This window comes from Schistocerca cancellata, chromosome 4 (genome assembly GCF_023864275.1).
Source record: "Schistocerca cancellata isolate TAMUIC-IGC-003103 chromosome 4, iqSchCanc2.1, whole genome shotgun sequence".
NCBI lineage: Eukaryota > Metazoa > Arthropoda > Insecta > Orthoptera > Acrididae > Schistocerca > Schistocerca cancellata.
The window spans coordinates 734,440,009-734,460,655 of record NC_064629.1 but is presented as its reverse complement, the minus strand read 5'-3'; the positions used below and the strand labels follow the sequence as shown (position 1 = coordinate 734,460,655).

The 20,647-nt window shown below is 39.6% G+C and overlaps 1 protein-coding gene across 1 annotated transcript in view; it reads left to right on the top strand.

The window, feature by feature from the left end:
* Positions 1–20,647, top strand: part of LOC126183837 (collagen alpha-1(XI) chain-like) — a 533,300-nt gene that overhangs the window by 331,591 nt on the left and 181,062 nt on the right. Inside the window, exons 4-8 of the mRNA XM_049926098.1 lie at positions 961–1,123; positions 9,010–9,237; positions 13,509–13,736; positions 17,176–17,250; positions 20,077–20,187. Coding sequence (XP_049782055.1) covers positions 961–1,123; positions 9,010–9,237; positions 13,509–13,736; positions 17,176–17,250; positions 20,077–20,187 — 805 coding nt within the window. The remainder of the gene's footprint in view (positions 1–960; positions 1,124–9,009; positions 9,238–13,508; positions 13,737–17,175; positions 17,251–20,076; positions 20,188–20,647) is intronic.

Below are 20,647 nucleotides of genomic sequence, written 5' to 3'. Positions count from 1 at the left end.
GTGTAGGAATTCAAATCTATGAAGAAGAAATAAAAACTTTGAGGTTCGCCGATGACATTGTAATTCTGGTAGAGACAGCAGAGGACCTAGAAGAGCTGCTGAAAGGAATGGACAGTGTTTTGAAAGGAGGATATAAGATGAACATCAACGAGGATAATGGAATGTAGTCGAATTAAATCGGGTGATGCTGAGGTAATTAGATTAGGAAATGAGACGCTTAAAGTAGTAAACGAGTTTTTGGGGAGGAAAATAACGTGATGGTCGAAGTAGAGAGGATATAAAATGTAGACTGGCAATGGCAAGAAAAGTGTTTCTGAATAAGAGAAATTTGTTAACATCGAGTATAGATTTAAGTGTCAGGAAATCATTTCTGAAGCTATTTATATGGAGTGTAGCCATTTATGGAAGTGAAACGTGGACGATAAATAGTTTAGGCAAGAAAAGAATAGAAGCATTCGAAATTTTGTGCTACAGGAGAATGCTGAAGATTAGATGGGTAGATCACATAACTAATGAGGAGATATTGAATAGAATTGGGGAGAAGAGAAATTTGTAGCACAGCTTGACTAGAAGAAGGGATCGGTTTACAGGACATGTTCTGAGGCATGAAGGCATCACCAATTTAGTATTGAAGGGCAGCGTGGAGGGTAAAAATCGTCACGGAAACCAAGACATGAATACACTAAACAAATTCAGAAGGATGTAGGGAGCTGTAGGTACTGGGAGATGAAGAAGCTTACACGGGATAGAGTAGAACGGAGAGCCGCATTAAACCAGTCTCTGGACTGGAGACCACAACAGCAACATACCAAAAGCAACTTTCTTAGTACGAAAGTTTCCTTGTTACATTACTATGCTCCAGGTGTGGTATTTAGCTGAGATTCAACTATAAATTACCTATAAAAGTATTTGTGTTTGCTTGTACGGAACGTTAGCAGGTTTGTGAATGCGTGTCTGCAGGTGGCACCGGCTGGGCTTCAGCGTGAAGGGCGACGCGGCGACGCTCATCACCGACTGCGGCCAGACGGTGACCCGCGAGCTGCGCCGCTCGCTCGACTCCACCATCAGCAACGACGGCGTCCTCTTCCTGGGACAGCAGTTGCAGGACGAGGACTTCTACGCGGTGAGTCGCTATTTGCGTGCGCCAAGCCGAACACCAATGTTCTGTATCTCAATCACATTGTAACTAGACCTTACTTCTGCATCTGTTGCTGACAGCCAAGGGGCGATATACACGAATATACAGTGACCAAAACATTTCGTAACACCAAGAAGGAGTTGTGCGACGTAAACGAAAGTTGATAGGTGTGTTTCTGAAAGATGATATCTATTCAAATTCCGCGCCAGTCATAAGAGGGGCTCTAATAGCGCCACTGCGAGGATGCAAATCAGGTTTGCTTTAAAGAATTGTACTGTCGTGAGTGTTAGTTACCTTACAGATTGGACGGTTGTGTAAGCGGGTTACCTCTGTACTGAGAGCGGAAAGTCATCTGAAGTGGTGGCTGAGTTGAGATATGATAGTGTGTACCATCCCAGAATAGCTAATTTTATAATCTATCTGCTAATTGACATGGGTTTGTGCCCGCCACATCTGAGCAACTTACGTAAACCAGTGCGATGATTTCATTTCACGACGTCATTCCGGATATTTCTGCTACGAGAACTCAAATGGGTATCCTTCGATGGAAGGCGACTTTCTTTTCGAGGAGCACTATTAAGAAAATTTAGAGAACCAGCATTTGAGGCTGACTGCAGAACGATTCTACTGCCACCAACGCGCATTTCGCTTTAGGACCATAAAGACAAGATAAGAGAGGCTATAGCTCGTACTGAGACATACAGATAGTCGTTTTTCTCTCTCTCTATTTGCGAGTGGAATAGAAAAGAAGATGACTAATAGCGGTGCAGTATACCCTCTGCCATGCACCATACAGTGGCTTCCGTATAGTGATGCATAATGGCTATCATGTTGCAGTTTTTGTGGCACTAAAGGTAAAAAAATCATAGCTGAGACCGATAATCTCCAAAATATAATTTATCTGGTACATGTTACATTTATTGATGAGCTTTCCATTAAGTCGACAGCTTGATTTGTGAAAAAAAAGCGTTACGTAGGTGCCTTTAACACGCTTATTACGCAACGCGAGAATCGAGGAAACAAAGTTTTCAATTCTAGATTGACAGATGTATTCCTGTAGCCGCTATATCATAGTGTCACACTTAGTGAATTGCGTATCTCCTCCACTGCCAACCCACGGCATTTTCTTTGCAGTATTAGCAGTTCACAGAGCTGTGCATAAAAACACGACCTACACAGTCTTGCTGCAGTATTTGATACTCGGTGAAGATCAGCATTCTTTCTATTGAACATTTGTAGTAAGTTAAAACTGAGTGTCCGAACCGGACACCAACTCGATCTCTGAATTTCGCGTGCAGTGCACAACCAACTTCTCTATCCCAGCATGCCTAATAGAACGCTTAGAAGGGTCAGTTTATTGCCCCTCTGTATACCTTCAAAACTCTACAGAATATTTCTGCTATGTTGTTTCTCATACAAGTGCTTGTTCTATACTAATGATCTAGGATGTGTTGTCAGTAGTGCACTACTCACGGATCTGGGTTCGAATCTAGATCCATAACACAGTTATCGCAACTTTTACATTGATAGAGTTTCGCTTGTTTCTTTGTGGATGAATTAGGGTGGACGCTTCCTTTTTTATGTATCTCAGTTTCGTGTTATTCGCTGTCTCGGCTGAAAGTAAGAAGTAGTTAAAGTATGATGTGGTATTGCGCTCTTGTGCTTCATTTTAACTCGCAGATACACCAGATTAGTTTTCATAAGGAGCCTACGCAGGTCGTCTTTAGAACTTCAACATTATTCAAGATGACTGCAAAAGTTTTAATGATTAACCACCAGCTTGAGAAGTAAGTACTAAATTGCGCTGCTAGATTAAGATAGTCGAGCTCTCGTTTTACATTGCATTGCATTGAGTACGAGCATTTAATGTATTTCTCTGCTTAGAACTCGATTTACTTCAGACAGCAGTCGGAAATGATTCCCAGGAGCCTGTCCATCGCTGTCTTCCAACCTCATCTCAGATGCTTGTCTAAAAAAATAGAGATGGGGCCCCTCCACGCCCGCACCAACGTGGTGACCAAACCAAAAGTTCTACTGTCACCTCCGTAAACATGTTAGTTATCTAGTGGGTGGATCACAGGATGCTGGACTGTGATGTTGTCCGTGCGTCTGGGTAAGGCTACGCATTAACACGGTCCATCAGGTGATAGATAGTGGACGAAACGCGAGTGAGGGTAGCGATTTGAAGAGCAGAGGGAAAAAAGTGCCATGGCTCGTGCCGTGGGAAAAAAACCTCTGCGACAGTGGGATGGGTAGTAAGAGCAGTAGTGGCTTACTAGCTGCGATAGTTCATGCAAGGTTGGATTTGTTAGTATAGGTATCATGCATCATTACCGTGACAGGCGATGGCGATGTGTCCCAGTTGCTGCGGCTGCTACTTTCCTGGAACAATCAATATCGTTATACAGTAGTGGGAGATCGGCCATAGATCATCTCACTGTGTGGGGGATGTGTGGAGCTTGTTTGCATGCAGTGTACGGTACGGCTTCCCTGTATGGTGCCAGTTATTCGGCAGTGTATTTCAGCTGGATATCCAGTAAATGCGTCTGATTAACAGGGGCTCGCCTGTGCCGTTATGTTTGCGTAAGCTTGGCCATAAATGTTATGTCCTTGCAAGTATGTCTTTTGGTCTTTTATGTTTCCATCTATGGTTGTGGTCGTAGTTCCCCAGATTCAGAATAAACGGGTTCTGCGAATGTCTGGAGTTTCTGTATAGTCTTGTGGTGAGTTTGTGGATTACCTCCGTGAGAGTCTCAAGTCGGTATTCCCGGTGAAGGTCCGCGAAGCGTGTGTATCGTGGAGCATTGCTTATGATTTTGAGTACCTTGTTTTGTATGAGCTGCAGACGGCGCAGGCGTGTAGGCGCAGCGTATCCCCAGACGGGAGCTGCGTACGTCATCAGGGGTCGGATAAGTGTCATGTACATGGACCTCGACACCCTTCTGTTCAGTGTGCTACGCCTGTTGAGCATAGGATAGAGCTGTTTGAGCCTCGCGCTAGCTCGGTTGGTCATGTGTTGTATGTGGTCCCCCCAGAGTAATTTCCGGTCCAGCCAGACACCGAGGTATTTGACTTTCTCGCGGAAACGTATTGGGCGTGCATGTAGAGTTATTGGTCTGCAGTAGCGGTGTTTGCGCAGTTGCTTCGGTCTTCTCGTGAACAGAACGGCTTCGCACTTGTCGACGTTTACTCTAACACGCCATTTCTCCAACCAAGGCTCAGCCATTCTGAGTGCAGTCTGTAGGCGTGACGTAATGTTTGATGGTTTCCAATCTTGCGCAAGGATGGCTGTGTCATCCGCGTAGATTGCCATCATTGTGTTGTGTGTGGTTGGGAGATCGTTTATGTAGAGGTTAAACAGTAGGGGCCCTAGGATGCTTCCCTGGGGTACTCCCGCGTGTATACCGTGTCGTGTTGACTGTTTTCCCTGCACGTCAGTGTTGAAACTCCTGACTGTGAGGTATGAGTGTATTAGACGCAGCAGCCCGTCGGGGAATCCCGCGTCGCTGAGTTTGCGGATGAGGCCGTTGTGCCATAGACGGTCGAAAGCCTTTTCGATGTCCAGGAACACTGCCCCTGTAGCTTTGTTTATGTTGAAGCCATGTGTTATGTGTTCAACGACCCGTAGGAGTTGTTGTGTTGTGGAGTGGTGATTTCTGAAGCCGAATTGCTCCGGTCTCAGGATGTCATTTGTTATGCAGTGCCTAGTGATGCGTTTGAGAATCACCTTCTCAACAATCTTACTGAGCGAGCTCAGAAGGCTGATGGGTCGGTAATTTTGTGGGAGGCTGTGGTCTTTCCCCGGCTTCCTGAACATCAGGACCTTGGCCGTCTTCCAAAAGGCGGGGAAGTGTTGGTGTTTTAGTATGGCATTCGTTATGTGTGTTAGGTACTCAGTTGCTTTATCCGTGAACTCCTGGAGGACACGGTTTTGAATGCCATCATGACCAGGGGCTTTCCTAGCAGCGGAATGCATTATGGCCCAGGAGACTTCGGCTGTGCTAGCATGTCGAATGTCCATCTGTTCTATATTTAATTACTCCGACGACAGCGAGGTGATTAAATGCAAAGCACTATCTCGGGTGTAAGAGGGACAATTTTTCCTCGCCTAAGAGGATAACGTGCCCAGTGCGATCACAACAGGATCGCATGTTTGTTGTTCTGATTTCTGGAGATATTTTCTAGGCATCTTGATGCTTATACTATCTGAAACAATGCCAAGCAATTGCAACAGACCGTTTTGAATCATATTTTTGTGTTAGGCCAAATATGACAGAGCAGACATGGTTTTAAATAATATAAATTAATTAATTCAAAATCGTCACAAAGGGATAGAACGTGTGATAGACTTTGTGTATAAAAGGGTTTAGAAGTTAATATGATCTGTAGTATTATGCGTGATAAATGGAAGTAAACAACTCTTTTTCGGGTAAACACCTTGGGCACCTTTCCCGATGAACGGTCTGTTCACTTTTCCCGATGGGACGCCATGTCCGCATTAGTGGTCCCCAGATGAAGCTATCAAACCGAAAGAAATAACAAGGAACAACATTTGTAGGCCAAATACTTTGTTTAAACATTGAAATTGTAAGAAAGCACAACTCTGTGTGTGAGTGACGTAACAAGAATATCGTAAATGACTTACCTTACATCAGACGACTGAAAATCAGGAAAGTTCTTCGAAAAAGAAATTACAGAACGATCTTCCTCTGTGAAACTCACTGACAGCAACGATGGCGTATGGGGAACATACATATGGTAGCACACTTTATCCTGGCCCCTAGACTTGGGCACTGTTTCTATGTTTCGATACGGTGTATCGATACGTGGAACTGTTTCAGTGTTTCGGAACGGCTGTGGTTCACTGTTTCGAAACAGTGATGTTTCATTCCGCTCTGTGTCGGACGAGATTCGGGCTCGGCACAGGTACTGAAACACAACATACCACTTCGTGAAACACTTTCAAGAGTGTCGAAATCGTTTTGACAAGCAATAGCATGAAGCTTAAGGTATCCGAAAATAAAGCTTCGTTTCTAGATGACTGTCCTATTCCGAAATGGCGTAACACTTGCTTTATAAACATTATCCAAACAATAAAACAACGCATACTATTCACATTCAAAATAGTAAATATGTGAAAATCATTCAGTTAAATTACACTTTTTTTATAAAATACGTTTCTCTGTTCAAGTGCAGTAATCATATTAAGAAACGCAAGTAAGCCTAGAACATTTTGAATAAAAAAAAAAAAAGGCGTAGAGTGAAAGTTATTATACATATACATAAATTTAATGTAGGTATAATTGCAAGCAATCTGTTTGACATATCACTGATAGTGTAATGGTGAACGGGAAGGGCTGGGAAGCATGGTGAATTTATAGTAACGGTTCGAAACACCTTGAAAGACAAAATTTCTTCTGTTATATTTTGTTATTTATTCGAATTATTTGGCATTATTTGTGAGTCTATAGTCACTGTACCTATTATCCACAATGATTCCCTTTGTGTGCATGGGAATTAGCAGGATGGGTATATTCCCATACTAGCGGAATGTGGGAATCCCAGTACCATATCCGTTGTTTCTGCAGTTCGCTCCCACCTCCAGTTCCGTTCGTGGTGGTTCTTCTGTCTTCAGCTATGGCTGTCCTCAGCCAATTGAAAAGTATGAAAGTCACACGACACGAAAGCAGCGCATTTGCTGCATGAAATACGAAACTGCCGAGAGGCCTAAGTGATAGTTTCATACTTTATGCGATATGATTAGCGCTCTCGCACCTCATTTGTGTTTATATGGACATACCTATACAGTAGACATTCAAGATGATAAAATGTCTAGGTTTATTAGATTACAAAACACAAACTGTTTCATTGTTTCGAAACAGCGTATTGAAACATTACATTGTACTGTTTCATTTGTTTCGAAACAGTTATGTGTTTCAGTTTGCCCATCTCTACTGGCCCCACTGTGCTCGGTGGAAGTCGGCTGCCTTCGTACCGTTCTGGAATATTAACTTTTGTTGCCAACATAAAACTACACGATACACTATTGTGTACCGTAATAATAAGTAACTGGTGTGAATATAGTGTTGATCTGTGTGCGGTGTTGAGCGTAGTGGTTGTTAATATAGCTTACACCAATGAGGGAAGAGGCTGTAACTGATCCTTCTGCCGTCTCGGCATACACTTCCGTGTCACTTGTGCATCGCATTAACCTATTACAGATTTGTTTCTCTTATAAGGTGTAAGCAGGCTGCTCTTATTCCCATGAAGTAATGAGTGCTGTCGACAAGGGATCTCAGATCGATTCTACATTCCTCGATTTCCAGAAGGCTTTTGATACCGTTCCTCACAAGCGACTATTAATCAAATTGCGTGCATATGGAGTATCGTCTCAGTTGTGTGACTGGATTCCTGATTTCCTCTCAGAGAGGTCACAGTTCGTGCTGACAGACGGTAAATAATCGAGCAGAACAGAAGTGATATCTGGCGTTCCGCAAGGTAGTGTCATAGGCCCTCTGCTGTTCCTGATTTACATAAATGATCTAGGTGATAATCTGAGCAGCCCCCCTTAGATTGTTTGCAGATGATGCTGCAATTTTCCGTCTAGTAAAATCATCAACGAGCAATTCCAATTAAAAAATGAACTAGAGAGAATTTCATATGGTGCGGAAAGTGGCAATTGGCACTAAACAAAGAAAAGTGCCAGGTCATCCACATGGGTACTAAAAGAAATCCGATAAATTTTGGGTATACAATAAATCGCACAAATCTAAGAGCTGTCAATTCGACTAAATACCTAGGAATTACGATTACGAGTAACTTAAATTGGAAAGACCACATAGATAATATTGTAGGGAAGGCGAAACGAAGACTGCACTTTGTTGGCAGAACACTTAGAAGATGTGACAAATCCACTAAAGAGACAGCCTCCATTATACTTGTCCGTCCTCTGCTGGAATACTGCTGCGCGGTGTGGGACCCTTACCAGGTAGGATTGACGGAGGACATCGAAAAAGTGCAAAGAAGGACAGCCCGTTACGTGTTATCGCGCAATAGGGGTGAGAGTGTCACTGATATGATACGCCAGTTGGGGTGGCAGTCACTGAAACAAAGACGGTTTTCTTTGCAGCGAGATCTATTTACGAAATTGCAATCACCAATTTTCTCTTCCGAATGCGAAAATATTTTGTTGACACCCACCTACGTAGGGAGAAATGATCATCATAATAAAATAAGAGAAATCAGAGCTCGAACGGAAAGATTTAGGTGTTCCTTTTTCCCACGCGCCATTCGAGAGTGGAATGGTAGAGAAGTAATATGAAACTGGTTCGATGATCCCTCTGCCAGGCACTTAAGTGTGAATTGCAGAGTAGCTATGTAGATGTGGAAGATGGTGGGGTTTGTCTCAGCAGCCATAGTGCTACGAGGCGATGGCAAACATCCGCTCCCAGCGTCATCCGCTCAGGAGCGAGGCAAAAGTGTAGTAGTAGGATCACTTCTCAGCAGGCAGCAGCAATGTTCAGCGAAAAAAATGTAATGGATACTTTAACAACACTGGCTGCCTTACCCCACTTTCCCCTACTTAAAAACGTCGTACCAATAATGCGTCGTCGCGCTTGGTAAGTGAAAGCACGAATGTCTGGCGTCATTTGTGACATACCTTCTGCTCTTAGTGTTAGTTGCAGTGCTGGTAGGTTTTCGCTTTGTATCTTCGCAAATATTTTTCGTCTTGCAACCCAAACGCAGTTTGCTACATTATCTCGAAAGACTAGTTTTACCTCTTGATTGCTGTCCTGTAAATCTTTGGTACTACGCCTTGTATCATCTTAGGAGAAAAAAGTACGGTGTGTGACTCGTGTCCTGGTGTGCAGGGGGACGTGGAGCTGCTGGCCATAGCACCAGTGCCGGACGAGGCGTACGAACTGTGCCGCGACCACTCCGTGGACTGCGAAGAATCTCGGTACAGCGCTCTGGAGGGCAACGCCGATGATGACGGCGACGGCGACAGCGATGGCGACTCAGACGCGGAAGGGGAGGGGGACGCTGACTTCAACGATGCTGGCGACTATCAGACAACCATCCCACCCTCGCCCCCATACGTGAGTATCAACAGAGCTAAATGCCGAAAATAACCATTAATAGTTCTATATACTTATATGGCTATGCTGTCTGTACATTGATAATCTGCAGCCGTCTAGAACGAAATTAGAATTGTATTAATACCTTCAGCTGCCAACGGGCGTTGATATATATCATCGAGGACAGGTGAAAATTCGTGCCCCGACCGGGACTCGAACCCGGGATCTCCTGGTCACATGGCAGACGATCTATCCATCTGAGCCACCAAGGGCACAGAGGACAGCACGACTGCAGGGACTATCTCGTGCACGCCTCCCGCGAGACCCACATTCTCACCTTGTATGTCCACACACTACATTCGTAGTGTTCCACCCCAACACACTCATTACTCGTGGAAGACATTTTTACCAAGTCCCGTAAGAGTTCGAGGAATATGTGTGCATCCCCACATAAGAAGGAGGTCATGGCCGGTGTTGCCAGAACTATATACTTATATGGATATGGTGTCTGTTCTTTCAGACATGTCCAAATGAACAGACACAATACCCATATAAGTATATAGTTCTGGCAACACCGGCCATGACATCCTTCTTCTGTGCAGATGCACACATATTCCTCGACCTCTTACAGGACCTGATAAGAATTTCTTCCACGAGTACTGAGTGTGTTGGGGTGGGTCACTACGAATTTAGTGTGTGGACATACAAGGTGAGAAGGTGGGTCTCTCGGGAGGCGGGCGGAAGATAGTTCCTGAAGTCGCGCTATTCTCTGTGCCCTCAGTGGCCCAGATGGATAGAGCATCTGCCATGTAAGCAGGAGATCCTGGGTTCGAGTCCCAGTCGGGGTACACATTCTCACCTGCCTCGTTGATATATATCAACGCCTGTTGGCAGCTGAAGGTATTAATAAAATTCTAATTAATAGTTCTTGTGTACAATCATCCTGTAAATAAATTCTTTTAATCTCTGATAAGCAATGTTAAAGGACTTGGAAGAGCAGTTGAACAGAATGGACAGTGTCTTTAAAGGAGGATATAAGATGAACATCAACAAAAGCAAAACGAGGATAATGGAATGCAGTCGAATTAAGTCGGGTGACGCTGAGGTAATTAGATTACGAAATGAGACACTTAAAGTAGTAAATGAGTTTTGCTATTTGGGGAGCAAAATAACTGACGATGGTCGAAGTAGAGAGGAAAAAAAATGTAGACTGGCAATGGCAAGGAAAGTGTTTCTGAAGAAGGGAAATTTGTTAACATCGAGTATAGATTTAAATGTCAGGAAGTCGTTTCTGAATGTATTTTTTATGGAGTGTAGCCATGTATGGAAGTGAAACATGGACGATAAATAGTTTAGACAAGATGAGAATAGAAGCTTTCGTAATGTGGTGATACAAAAGAATACTGAAGATTAGATGGGTAGATCACATAACTAATGAGGAGGCATTGAATAGAATTGGGGGGAAGAGAAATTTGTGGCACAACTTGACTAGAAGAAGGGATCGGTTGGTACGACATGTTCTGAGGCATGAAGGCATCACCAATTTAGTATTGAAGGTCAGCGAGGAGGGTAAAAATCATAGAGAGACACCAAGAGATGACTACACTAAGCAGATTCAGAAGGATGCAGGGTGCATTAGGTACTGGGAGATGAAGAAACTTGCACAGGACAGAGTAGCATGGAGAGCAACATCAAATCAGTCTCTGGACTCAAGATCACAACAACAAGCAATGTTCAAGAATTTTTGCTTTATGTGAGCCAATGTTCATGTAATTTCTTGAAAAATGGTCCTTTCTGCTGCATCTCACTGGTAATGAGGATCTTCATCAAATTACTGTGGAATTCATCTATCAATAATTTCATGTGGTTGATGTCTGAAGAATATAAATGGATTTGTAAAGTTTGTCATTAGGTCTCTAGTACAAAAACCTGAAAGGTTATGGGACTGAGATTGTGTGCAATGGGCATTCCCATGCAACCAGATGGAACCTGTGTGATGGGCAGTAAATGTCAGCTGAGGATTAGTTTGTCTGATTGAAAAGATATGGCATAAGTAACAAGGCAAACAAATAAGTTCATAAGGCAGCATTACAAATGGCACTTTAGTAATATGAGTCTTCAAACTAAACTGTAGTGCATCAGAATGAGAACACTGGAGCAGTTTTCAACAAACCTACTACTAGAGAGGTGTTATGCGTCATGGATAAATTTGCTGGTAAAATTCTAAATTATAATAAGCACCAAGGGGTTTAGAACATTTACCAGTACATATGTTTTGACAAGCTTGCTGTTACCTTTTAAATGAAAATATGTATGAGATTTTTTGGCTTATTCCATGCCCATGACAGATCTGTGGAAGGTACACTAGTATAGCATTTTTCTTTGTAAATGTTCATTGTGCATTCTTGTTTTCTAGCATGTTCTATATCTTGGAGGATCTCCTCATAATGGATCTATTGGAACAAAAAGTTAATCATCTAGGAGTTCTCATTCCGAGAAGAGTCAGGCAACATATTATTTCCTCCTACGTATCTCATGAAGTGACCATGTAGACAGAATCAGAGCATTTCAAACTCAAATGGATGCTTACTGATAGTAGTAGTATTAGTAGCTTTATTCATCCGTAGATCTCTTTTTAAAAGGAGTTAGAACATGTCAAAGTATTTACAAATTTAGATCAATTTAAAATAAGCTAATTCATATACACATATATTTACAGACTTCTAGTTGAGACAATCATTAGATTTACACCTGGTATACAATACATTTTTTTACAAATAACTTATTAAATAATGTAATGCCACACTGTTCACTCATATCTCACCATCAGTCACTGCACACACTATACACACATTGTTTCATAACACTTCACTCACTACACACACACACACACACACACACACACACACATATATATATATATATATATATATATATATATATATATATATATATATATGGGGTGTGATCTCTGGGCTATTTTCTATACCGCAACTTCCCATTTGCTATCCTGAAAAACTGAGTCAGCATCCCTCTGTAATGTGTGAGATGTTGAGCTCAAAAAGAGGAAGAGGTGTTAGTATTGTGCTATGTATAGCTTGGGAGTAAATATTTATAGAAAGGAAAAAAGAAGGAAAAAACATAAAGTGAAGGTGTTATGTAGAATACTGGATATTTTATAATCATTATTATTATTATTATTATTTATTTGTATAACAAACCTCTACTCTGTTTTAGCTAAGTAATCTTTCAATGTATAAAATGTATTGCATAACAGGTACTTTTTAGCTGCCTTTTTAAATAAGTGTATTTTTACAATTTCCTTAATCATTGTGAATGGAAAGGAAAGGTGAGCAATGATAGTGGTGCCGAAAGTACCTTCTCCCAAATTCTGTAAGTAGACTTGTGGAGTGTAGATGTAGCTGTAGCAAGCTTCCTCAGTGACAGACTATGAATGCTAGCAGACCCATAGCACCAGTGGCACTGTTGAACACTTTGCTGTTTCCTGACACTTTCACAGACTTGTCTATAAGGTTCCACTTGGACTCAGTGGACTGTACACTAATAGGCAGCACATAATTTTTGTTTATAACATGGGAGGCAAAACTTTCCTTTTTATGCAAAAACTTTGACATAAAAGAGAACTTACTTTCAATGATCACCAACAGCAATTGCTAGATGCTAAACTCTACGTCTCTTCCCGGAAATGAAAAGAAGCCTTTATTTGTTACTAATACTTTGCACTAGTTGTTCTGGAAATTTAGTCAACCAATAAAAACTGAAATCACATTACACCTACTGGATAAAACCAATCAATGATGATGGCATTTTAGAGCCTCACAACAATATCAGATGTCATATAATGAGGGGAACAGTGGGATAACTACAAAGCTTGAAACAAACATGACACACACCAGATCTCAAGCTGACAGACCACAGCTGATGTATTCAGAGCATATTTTCAACATGGAAAGACTTCATCACAGAGGCAGATTCAATTTCTTTAAGTGTAATCGGGAACAGTGAAATGGAAATGTGTTACTGAAAAGTATCTCATTGGTTGTAAATTTTAGCATTAAAATCTACTATTTGTTTGCAATATAAATTCCTTTAAATCAAGTTATTACTTGATGTTTCACTATGAAGTCTGACATTTCATGTTAAATAACCTGACAGCATTTGTGAGTGATTCAAACTTCTTAACCTAGTTTTATTTGTTCAACATACCACTTGTTATCATGCTGTAGACCTTTTTTATATAGATCTTGCACATGTTTAATTGTCTGTCTCAGTCTGAAGGATCCGGAGAAGAAAACTGGTCAGGAGTAGACTATGATGCACAAACAAGCTACAGTGGCTACGGTACCGTCATTCCTGTGCGTGGCCCACCAGGGCCGAGGGGATACATGGGACCACCTGGGCCCCCAGGACCACCAGGCCCCAAGGGCCAGCCTGGAAGAGATGGACTAGGAGGAACAAATGGCATTCCAGGGCCTCCAGGACATGTATTCCTCATTCCTGTGAGTTATGTGCCACATATGTTCTTAAATAACTTTGACTTTCATGGGTCTTGCCATATTAATCTGCTAGGATAAAGGATAATTTTGGCATAAAAAAAATTTTTAAGACTTCTTACTAGGGAATACCCTATGCAGATTTTTAATATGGTGACCAGCTACGCACTTAGTAATAACCATAGTTTTTTAAAAATATCTGCAAAATAATCCAGTGACATGTTAATAAAATGTACACTGAAACCATACTATAAATTACTGTGATTCATGTATTTGTTTTGTAGTAACCTGTTGCACTATGTCTTTAGTCATAGAAAAAAGGGGTTTTTGGTTGTCTGAAAGCAGAGGAAGTTAGTCTGGAAAATATGGGACACTAATAAGGGGTCAACTATAGTTTGCTTCCAAATACACTGAATACCTCCAGTAAATGGAACAGTGGTAGAAAATGAAGAAAGAGGTGGTCCCAGAAGCTAATAAATAAAATGAAACAAGCCACTAAGAAAATGATAACCCAAAAGATTGGAATAACTTACAAAGCAAGGAAGGTAAGCACTATCATCAGAGACTGTAAAATTGCATTGTATCCATCCTATTTCACAGGTATCAAATCATTATATATTAAACACATCAACAGAAAAAGCAATTTAAACAAAACAGGGAATTATAGAAAGGAGACAAAGGAACTGATGATGAGGAATCAAAGTGGAAATTTTGGAAATAACACAAAAAATGAATAGAAGATATAAATCAGAATTTTCTTAAGAAATACTACTAAATATTGAAATTCTTAGAATCACTTGTACCTTTGCTCAGATTTTAAAAGTACACTATGATGTGCTTTATTCAGAAACTGGCTCCTTTTATCTTTTGGATGCTTGAGACATCAGTCATTTTGTGCTTTAAATGTCAGAGAGATAGACATTATAGTAAATGTAAAATATTTGTTGCAAAATAGTGTAGCTGAATCTGTAAAAAAGTGTTTTCAAAAACAGAGAAGTTAATAAAATTTTCTAATCACTGTGACACTGGATAACACCTCATAAGAAGAGCAGGTGATGAGGAACTGTTGTGCAAGAGTAAGCAAATAGAAGATGAAGCACTGTAACAACTCCTTCACATATGTCACTGTCAAAGTACTTCATAATGGAAATGATGATAGCAGGGCAAGAGAAGGTTGATGTAGATGAAGTAGGTTATTCAGTAATGAGGTGAAATTTTGAAAGAAGACTGAATAATAAGTTTTCGAACAAGCTGGCAGAAGTCGGTCACATACCTTCAGAATTACTAAAAGGTAAAGACACCTGTCATCTGATGTCAAAATCTATGAAACAGAATAATCATTATCTGATTTCCAGAGGACCAGTATCATTATATTAACAAAGAATGCATTACCAGGTACATGTGAAAACATTTGGATCTCACACTTCTAAATTTCTTATTAGTATAATATGCAAAGGAATTGAAAGGAAAAATGAAGAGGCACTGCACAAATATCACTTTGGTTTCAGAAAAGAAACAGACACCATAGCAACAATTTTAAAATATTCAGAAATGCTGATTAGTGGCAGGAATAAATAAAAAGCATGATACCTCCATAGGATTTGTAAAGTTGCAGAGAACTTTCAACACTGTGACATAACCCAAACTCCACCAAAAAACTTTCCAGAAAGTGTGTGATACAATGCCCCACTGAAGGCTGTTAATGAAGGTATGAGCATATGGAATAGGTTACCTAACGAAGGCACGAGCATATGGGATAGGTTACCAGGTATGTGAGTGGCTTGAAGATGTCATAAGCAATAGAACCCAGTACGTTATCCTCGATGGTAAATGTTCATCAGAGACAAGGGTATCCTCAGAAGTGCTCCAGGGAAGTGTGAGAGGATAATGGTTATTCTATACATACATAAATGATCTAACAGATAGGGTGAGTAGCAATTGGGCAGCTGTTTGCTGATGTCATCATTTAGTGTCTGTAGGAGGATACAAGATGGCTTAGACAGAATTTCTAGTTGATTTGATGAATGGCAGCTAGCTCTAAATGTAGAAAATTGTAAGTTAATGTAGATGAGTAGCAAAAACAACCCTGCAATTTTTGAACACAGCATTAATTGTGTGCTATTTGAGTCAGTCAGAGTAATTAAATATCAAGGCATTATGCCTCAAGGTAACATGAAATGGAATGAGCATGTAAGGATTGTGTGCTAAGTGATGCATTGACTTGCTCGGTGATTGTAGTGGGGAATGCAAATGATTGATTTCAGTTTATTGAAAGAATTTTAGGAAGGAGTGGTTCATATGTAAAAGATACCACATATAGAACACTTGTTCAAAGCAATTCAGAGGCAAGCTGCTAGATTTGTTACCAGTATGTTCAGTCAACAAGCAAGTATTACAGAAATGCTTTGGTAACTCAAATGGGAACCCCTGGAGGAAACCCGATGTTCTTTTCGAGGGAAGCTATTGACAAAATTTAGAGAACTGGTATTTGTAGTTGAATGCAGAGTGATCCTACTACTGTCATTGTTCATTTCAAGTGAGAACCATGAACATAAGGCAAAAGAAATTACGGGTCATATGGAGGCATATAGACAGTCATTTTCCCCTCACTCTGTTTGTGAGTGGAATAGGAAGGGAAATGACAGGTAGTGGTACAACATACCCTCTGTCATGCACAGTTCCATAGATTGCAAAGTATGTCCGTAGATGCAGATATGCACAGCTACTGTATAAGGCAAGATTTAAGATGTCCTAAAAAAAAGAAGGAAATGTGCAATGTATTAACATTATCAGTTAAGTAATACATTCATTTTACTAATGTTTTGCTGTGACTCCATGTTGTGGTTACTCTAAAATACTTTAGTAATACTTACTTTCTTATAAATGCCATTTTGCAGATAATACTCGTTATAAATGTCCAGTAAATCTGCAAACAATTTATAAGATATCCAAAATTGTGTATCACTGATAATGTCATATAGTTTTACAGCTATGGCAACACACATGTTGTAGTGCTAAGTAAAATGAAACAAGACTAAGACATTAGGTTTATATCTGGAAGAACTGTGGTTTGTTTATCAACTCAAATTCTTTTTTTTTTTTTTTTTTTTTTAAGCACATGTCACCAAAAAGCCAACCAGAAAAATTAGGTCTGTGTTACCTCTGACTAATCAAATATAACTGGAACATTAATTGTAGACTCTGTCTATATGATCAACTGTTAACTTGTTGAATATCTGTGGTGAGTCAATTGCAAGTAGCATCATCAAAAGTAGTTATCATCAGTCTCTTATATTCATAAAGTTGGGAGTTTTTCCCTAATTAGTAAAAAGCTGCTTGTGTTCTTGTTATGGACTGATTATATTTTCTTCAGTTCCCTCCAAATATTTTTCAAGATATATTACAGGAAGTAATTTTTTCAAATTAGTATTTCATTTTCTTGTAGATGAACATTCAAGGTAATGAAAAGGGTCCAGATCACCAAGCAGAGCAGTTTCGACAAATGTTATCACAACATATGGTAAGTATTTACAATTTTGCTATCAGGAACCTTACTGTTGTGAAACTATAAAACAAAGTAACATTGTGAGCTCTCTGAACAACAATATGCATTGCAAATAATTACATCCGTTTCAATGTAGGGACTGACTACCACAGTTCTTACCTCATTTAACAAAATGTACTCTGATTTTTAATTGACTTTCTGAAGTAATTGTATTCCCTACTTACAATAAAATGTGAGATTTCTTTGCGACTTTTCTCTGTGAAATTACATATCATTGACAGACAGACTGAAGTGAGATCATTACAGCCTAATATGATGAAAATTTAAAAACATTATTAATTTTCAGAAACAATTAACAGTTCTTTATTTCTATTACTACATATGCATTGTGTATGTTGACAACTTTTTGTCTTTAAACACACTGTATAAACTTAAGTTTCTATATGTCCATATTTTTAGAGATGGTTCGGGACTTGGCTGTTTGATACAGGATGTCCAACTAAACACCTCTTAGCTGTCTAGTTTCCAACCTTATTTTATTTGGCAACCAGTTTCAGCGTTTTATTACACCATCTTCAGGCCCCTGACCAATGTGTAGGAAGATTCTATCTCGGTTGTGATCAAAACAGGGGCCATCAATACTGATATTAGTAGAGTTTTGCTATAGCAATCACTTCAACCATCATCTCCCGATGGCTATAGCAAAACTCTACTAATACCATTATTGCTGGTCCCTGTTTTGATCACAACCAAGGTAGAATCTACCTACACATCAGTCAGGGGCCTGAAGATGGCATAGTAAAATGGTGAAACTGGTTGTCAGATAAAATAGTCTTAGAAACTAGATGGCTTAAATGTGTGTAATTTGACATTCTGTATAAACTTAGTATCAGTCATTAACAAGGTAAGTCATGTAAAATAGTTACAAAGAACCTGATTTTCTTTTTATATCATTATCATCTCTGTGGCTAAACAAGCTCCTTCTTAAGTAGTACCAGTATGTATCATACATAGCTCACACATACTGTTAGAAGTTTTATCAGTGGCATGTAATCCATGATACGTACCCAATCGTGCTTTATAGGTTGCTGAAGATACGAAAGAAATGCAATGTATATAACAGACACTTAAAATGTAAATAATTTAGGAATAAAGAAGACCACTCACTGAATAACAGAAGCTTCGAGTCATCAACAGGCACACGCAAAAGAGAAAGATAACTTACTATCTTTCAGAGTCGGTCCTTTCTTGAGCAAGAGTAGAAATACACACACATGCATGCACATACACCTCTGTGCCCCTACATAGTGGCAGCTGGATGCACAGTGTCATGACTGCATTTCAGCAGGTGAACTGGGGTTAGGGTTGTGGTGGATGAGGTGGGTTTGTGGTGGGTTGGGTAGGTAGAGGAGGGGAGAAGTGAGAGGCAGGAAGACAGGTTGGGGTGAGTAGCTAGCAGCTCGGAGGGAAACAGCACTATATATGGGTGCAGGTGTGTGTGTTTGTGTGTGTGTGGGGGGGAGGGGGGGTTATGTGTGTGCTATAGCTCAAGAAGGGATTAATTCGAAATGGTAGCAAGTTTTCTTTCTCCTTTGTTTATGCCTGTCTATGACTCAATACTTCTGCTATTCAGTGAGTGGTCACCTTCACTCCTAAATCCTTTACATTCTACCAGAACTTTCCTGCTTGATTTGCAGTCACTCAAAATCTCTTTATTTAGTCACAAAGATGATAACAAAATCAAAAGAAAATCACAGCTGATTTCAGTGACCGAGTAACTTTCAGTTGATACCTGAGTTACACATACATAATTTAATTTTCAGCTTCAAGCATTGCAGTATAACCACATTAAACAAACTGATTTTAATGTTCTAATATGACCAGGTATCTGCTGACAGTAATGGCAAATCATTGCTTCATCATGAAATATAATAAAAGTGAAAGGAAGTCAAAACTATACAAAAATGTGAAATGTATAAAAACTATTTTGAACCCCAAGAGAAAGAAGACAATGAAAGCAGACAGGAACCCAATGCTACATTTGCAACAGCCAGCTGCAGACAAACAGTTTACACCACATTATTCACATTTCATTTGTTTTGTTTGAATATAATCACGCTATTTTCTATGTTATTGTCTATATTTACTAAGTAACAATTTCAGGAAGCAACCTGCATTTTTCACAGTCAATTTGTGCAATATTTTTGGTCTTCCTTTCTTCTGAAATTAAAAAAAGTTAAGATGATAACTATAAAGTACCAACAAAACACTGAGTTTGTATTAATAATCATTATGTTAGGCCTTTTCTGTATGAATAGCAACTGTTGGCTAAAAAGTTTGTTCAGATATTTTTTAAAATATTTGCTTGAATTATATCTGCTGAACAGTTTGAGTTAAACCCACAGCTTAAAGTCACAGTTGCCAGATCAAAATCTGTTGCATATATGTTTTCAGTAAAGTATTTAGTAGCTTAAGTACACAAACTTATATTTATTCAATTTTGATTATAACATTTTTTCTCAGAATTGCTGTTCTGAACATATTAGCCATAACCATACATATTTCCTTCAGACACAATATTGAGCAAAGCACAAAAAATTTTACATAGGTACAATGGACAGAAATCTGTACTTAAAATGAGAAAGTATTTAATTCCACAAATACACTGTAGTTTTTTTAAGAACAAAGAGAAGAGGATAGTTCAGTTTCATTAAATGTCTGGAGTATTATATTTCATTTAATCAACTGCTAAACAGAAAATGGACCTTCAAAACATATACACTACACCTCAAGAATAACCATTCTACAAACCAAATGATCTGTGTCTTTTCATCTTTTCAGATGGCTATGAGAGGATCTGAAGGTCCAATGGGATTAACAGGCATTCCAGGACCTGAAGGTCCTGTTGGTCCAGAAGGACAGAAGGGAGAACCTGGGGACATTGGAGAACCGGTGAGGTTACAAAAACGTATAAACAATATATTTTGCATATTTGTGCATTATTTATTTACCATTTATTACAAGTCTGTGTCATTCACTAGCTGTGGCTGACTAGGCTGCATCAAAAGTTTTGAAACTGATATATTACTATACAAATAACACATAGTATTACAAAAAATTTGAAAAGATTAATCCTTTTAAGATAGATACGTTTAATGTAGTGTTGACAGTTTAGTCCTCTGACAGATTTACTAGTTTTGGAGAAAATTCTGTAAATTCAGTCACCTTCTTCACAGTCAAAAAACGTGAATGGAGTATAGTGTATGTATTTTTATGTTTGTAGAAATTTTGTTTTGAACTTCTCCAGTGGCAGGATCTGCACTTCCACGAGTAGTGATCTGAACAATTTCAGTGCAATTTTCTGGACAATTGACAGATTGGTACATTTATGCTCTTTTTTGCATGTGTTGTA